Source organism: Sinocyclocheilus anshuiensis, unplaced genomic scaffold, assembly GCF_001515605.1.
Source record: "Sinocyclocheilus anshuiensis isolate Anshui unplaced genomic scaffold, SAMN03320099.WGS_v1.1 scaffold1003, whole genome shotgun sequence".
Classification (NCBI taxonomy): Eukaryota; Metazoa; Chordata; class Actinopteri; order Cypriniformes; family Cyprinidae; genus Sinocyclocheilus; species Sinocyclocheilus anshuiensis.
The window spans coordinates 125,227-128,248 of NW_015542495.1; the positions used below are offsets into that span (position 1 = coordinate 125,227).

Genomic DNA, 3,022 nt, shown 5'->3' on the forward strand with positions numbered 1-3,022 from the left:
TGAAAATTATAATAAGAACTCAGATAAACCATATATTGCCGTAGTCGTGTGTTTATTAGTCACGCTGAATCAACGAAAACATTTAAATCTTCTGTTTATCGGAGTCTGTCCTCGCTGCAGCCTGCAGCACGATGACGTAGCTGGACTATATCCACTACGTAGTGGATATTTTACGCGCATGCGCTGTAGGTCTCGAATAAATACATTTTATCATTTTGCAGACACTTTTATCCACAGCGACTTAGTCTAAGTGAAGTCTAACGCAGTACATGTAGCAGGGGTTTTTGACCTACATTACATATCTACACGATGACCTACATTACATTACAATGTAAAAACTTTAATGTCTAAATTCATCCGCGATGTTTTCGTCTATACCGGCAACTTCAAAGCTTTATTTATTTAATTATTTATTTTTTGAATAGCCTGCAATTCATATGTTATCGCCAGGATGCACATCAATGCTGTATCCATTATTATAAGGATACAACAAGCTCTGTAACATGGCTGATATGCAGATGTTGCACTGTAAATAGCTAATTATTAAGATATACATCAATCTATCAGAGTTAGCCTAAATGTCTTTTTGATTCTATCCGTCATGTACGAAAAATAATATTTGGTTCATGAACGAATTTTTGACAGAACTATCTTGACTAGATTATCAGAGGAAAAAATAAAGACAATATTTACACCCCATTATTTTCATAAAGAACAAACATACTACAGGCTGCAGCGAGGACCTCTTGGTTTATTCAGCAACTGCTGGGTTTCTTCTGTGGGGCGTATTTGGAGTTTCCGCGCGAGAGCGCCCTCTGGCCTTCGGATGGAGATTTACTACTGATCACAGAACCGTGCTTCACTGAAAGATACGCATGACAATCACAGCTTCGGTCTAATCACGATTTCGATTTCATTTCGATTTATCGTGCAGCCCTAGTTTCTCAGATCCAGTGATAAGTATTGCCATATATCAGAATGCTGCAGAGACATGCATTGATGTACAGTGCTGATATGTTTCTGTGGTAAAGATTGGCAGTATGATTTTTGAGAGACCTCTTTTAATCTTGCAGTGCTGCGTTCGATCGAATTGCTGAAATTAACTTCAATATAGATGCAGATGATCATAGTGTAAGTGTCAGCCACTGAAAACACTGTCCATTATTCAAATGATCACTTAGCCCTGCTGTAAGTGTTTTGATGGTTTATTCGGATTGTTGTGCTCTTTAGGCCAATTCTGCAGCTTTTGAGGCATGTTGTAAAGAAAGAATCCAGCAGTTCGATGACTGTGAGGAAGAGGAGGATATTTGGGATGAAAAAGAAATAAACTATGCAACACAAATCAAAGCCAGATCGAGGTACAGCACATGGATGATATGCTTGAGGAAATAGATTCTCCTGTTTTGTTTATTGAATTCACATTCTCTATTTATTCTTTCCAGGTTCGGGGTGTCTCTTTCTTCAGATAGTTCACCCAAGAGTGCAGTGAGGAATGGGGGTGGAGGCCGCGGGTCGGCCTCTGAGGAAGAGGATGTTGAGGAAGAGGCCAGTCCTCAGCATTCTGCAGTGGCTCAGACTCAAAGTGAGTGCTACAACATCACCCACAACTCTGAATCTTTCAGATGAATTAGTTTATTGAACATTCTTTGTGCTTGTGTACAGATTCAAGCTGGACGGCGAGTTTTGGTGAGACGGAGGTGAGCTCCTCTAGCTCCTGGGGTGGCCCCCCTCAGCAGGGAGGTGAGGGTCCGCAGGACACAAGCTGGACCTCCTTTACTGAGTTCCAGCCTTTCAGCAGGTAAGAACACTCTGCTTTGAAGAAAGTTGTATAATGCTTCTTACGACACTGCTTTGGAATGTTTGTTAAAGTGAGGTAATATTGGTTGGACTGTGTTTGAATTATGGGAATACCTTTATCAGTGCTGATCCATTGACTTTTACATTACAGCACAGAGTCCAGCCAGACTGAGGGACATCCTCAACAAGGCCAAGAGAAGAACTGTGAGTATGCTGTATTTGAGTCTGTCTGAATATTAACTCTGTTAATACACAACATGGGAAGTAGTCGACCACCAACAGACCGTTTTCTGTCTTAAATTTACCTGATGAAATGTTTAAAGTGGTAATGTTATGGGGAATCACATTTTTCTTGATCTTTTCAGTACTATGAAAACATTTAGAACAAAACTTCCTATTCAGAAATACATTCACTAAGTTCACTTAGTTTACAAAACTAAAAAGAGGGTTGAAATTTTGTCGTTTAGACCCTTCATTTTTATTATTATTATTTATTTTTTTATTTTTTGCAGTGGCTGGCAGTGGTTCGGCTACAGGAGTGTGGGAAAGAAGTCCTGGGCAAAAAGCCCCTCTGGTGGCCTCAGGCAGCAGCTCGTCTGGAGGCTCAGACAGTGAAGAGGACCCTGGAGAAAATAAGACAGAGAGTTCCCCTAAAACACCTGCCAACCAGACAACAGCACCCTCGAGGTAAGAACACTTTGCAAAGAAATAGCAGCATTAGTGTTTTAATGTAGTTCCAGAAAAAAAGGATTCTCATGACTCGTGAAGGGAATAATATCACCATTTTTAAACGATGACAGAAGACCTGTAGTGTGATGATCGTTTAGTTATGCTCTCTAAACAAACCACTTAAAGGGAAGAGAAATATGACAGACCAGACTGAAAAGTGAATCCCATTCGGACACTTCCCTATATCAAAGTAATTGACTTCAGGTCACATTTACTGTAGTTTGGGGATTTTTCACAGACAAAATCCAGTGATTTCAATAGGAATTCACGCAATTGGAAATTTCGTGTGAGGGTGAAAGATTTTTGCAGGGTTCAAATTGGTTGTGAATTTTCTTTTGACCAGCAGAAAGCTGCTTGTTTTGAAAGTGACTTTGTTGTGATGCTTCATCGCTACACTATTGACACAGGGTGTCCTCGGGTCCTTAAAAAGTCTTAAAATGTCTTAAATAACGTTTTCCTAATATAAGGCCTTAAAAAGTCTTAAAATGTCTTAAAT

The 3,022-nt window shown here is 39.8% G+C and overlaps 1 protein-coding gene across 1 annotated transcript in view; it reads left to right on the forward strand.

Annotated features, from left to right (window-relative positions):
- Window positions 1–3,022, forward strand: part of LOC107694165 (serine/threonine-protein phosphatase 6 regulatory subunit 2-like) — an 18,188-nt gene that overhangs the window by 11,146 nt on the left and 4,020 nt on the right. The window contains exons 18-23 of the mRNA XM_016493775.1: window positions 1,074–1,131; window positions 1,231–1,358; window positions 1,443–1,582; window positions 1,663–1,798; window positions 1,949–2,001; window positions 2,310–2,484. Coding sequence (XP_016349261.1) covers window positions 1,074–1,131; window positions 1,231–1,358; window positions 1,443–1,582; window positions 1,663–1,798; window positions 1,949–2,001; window positions 2,310–2,484 — 690 coding nt within the window. The remainder of the gene's footprint in view (window positions 1–1,073; window positions 1,132–1,230; window positions 1,359–1,442; window positions 1,583–1,662; window positions 1,799–1,948; window positions 2,002–2,309; window positions 2,485–3,022) is intronic.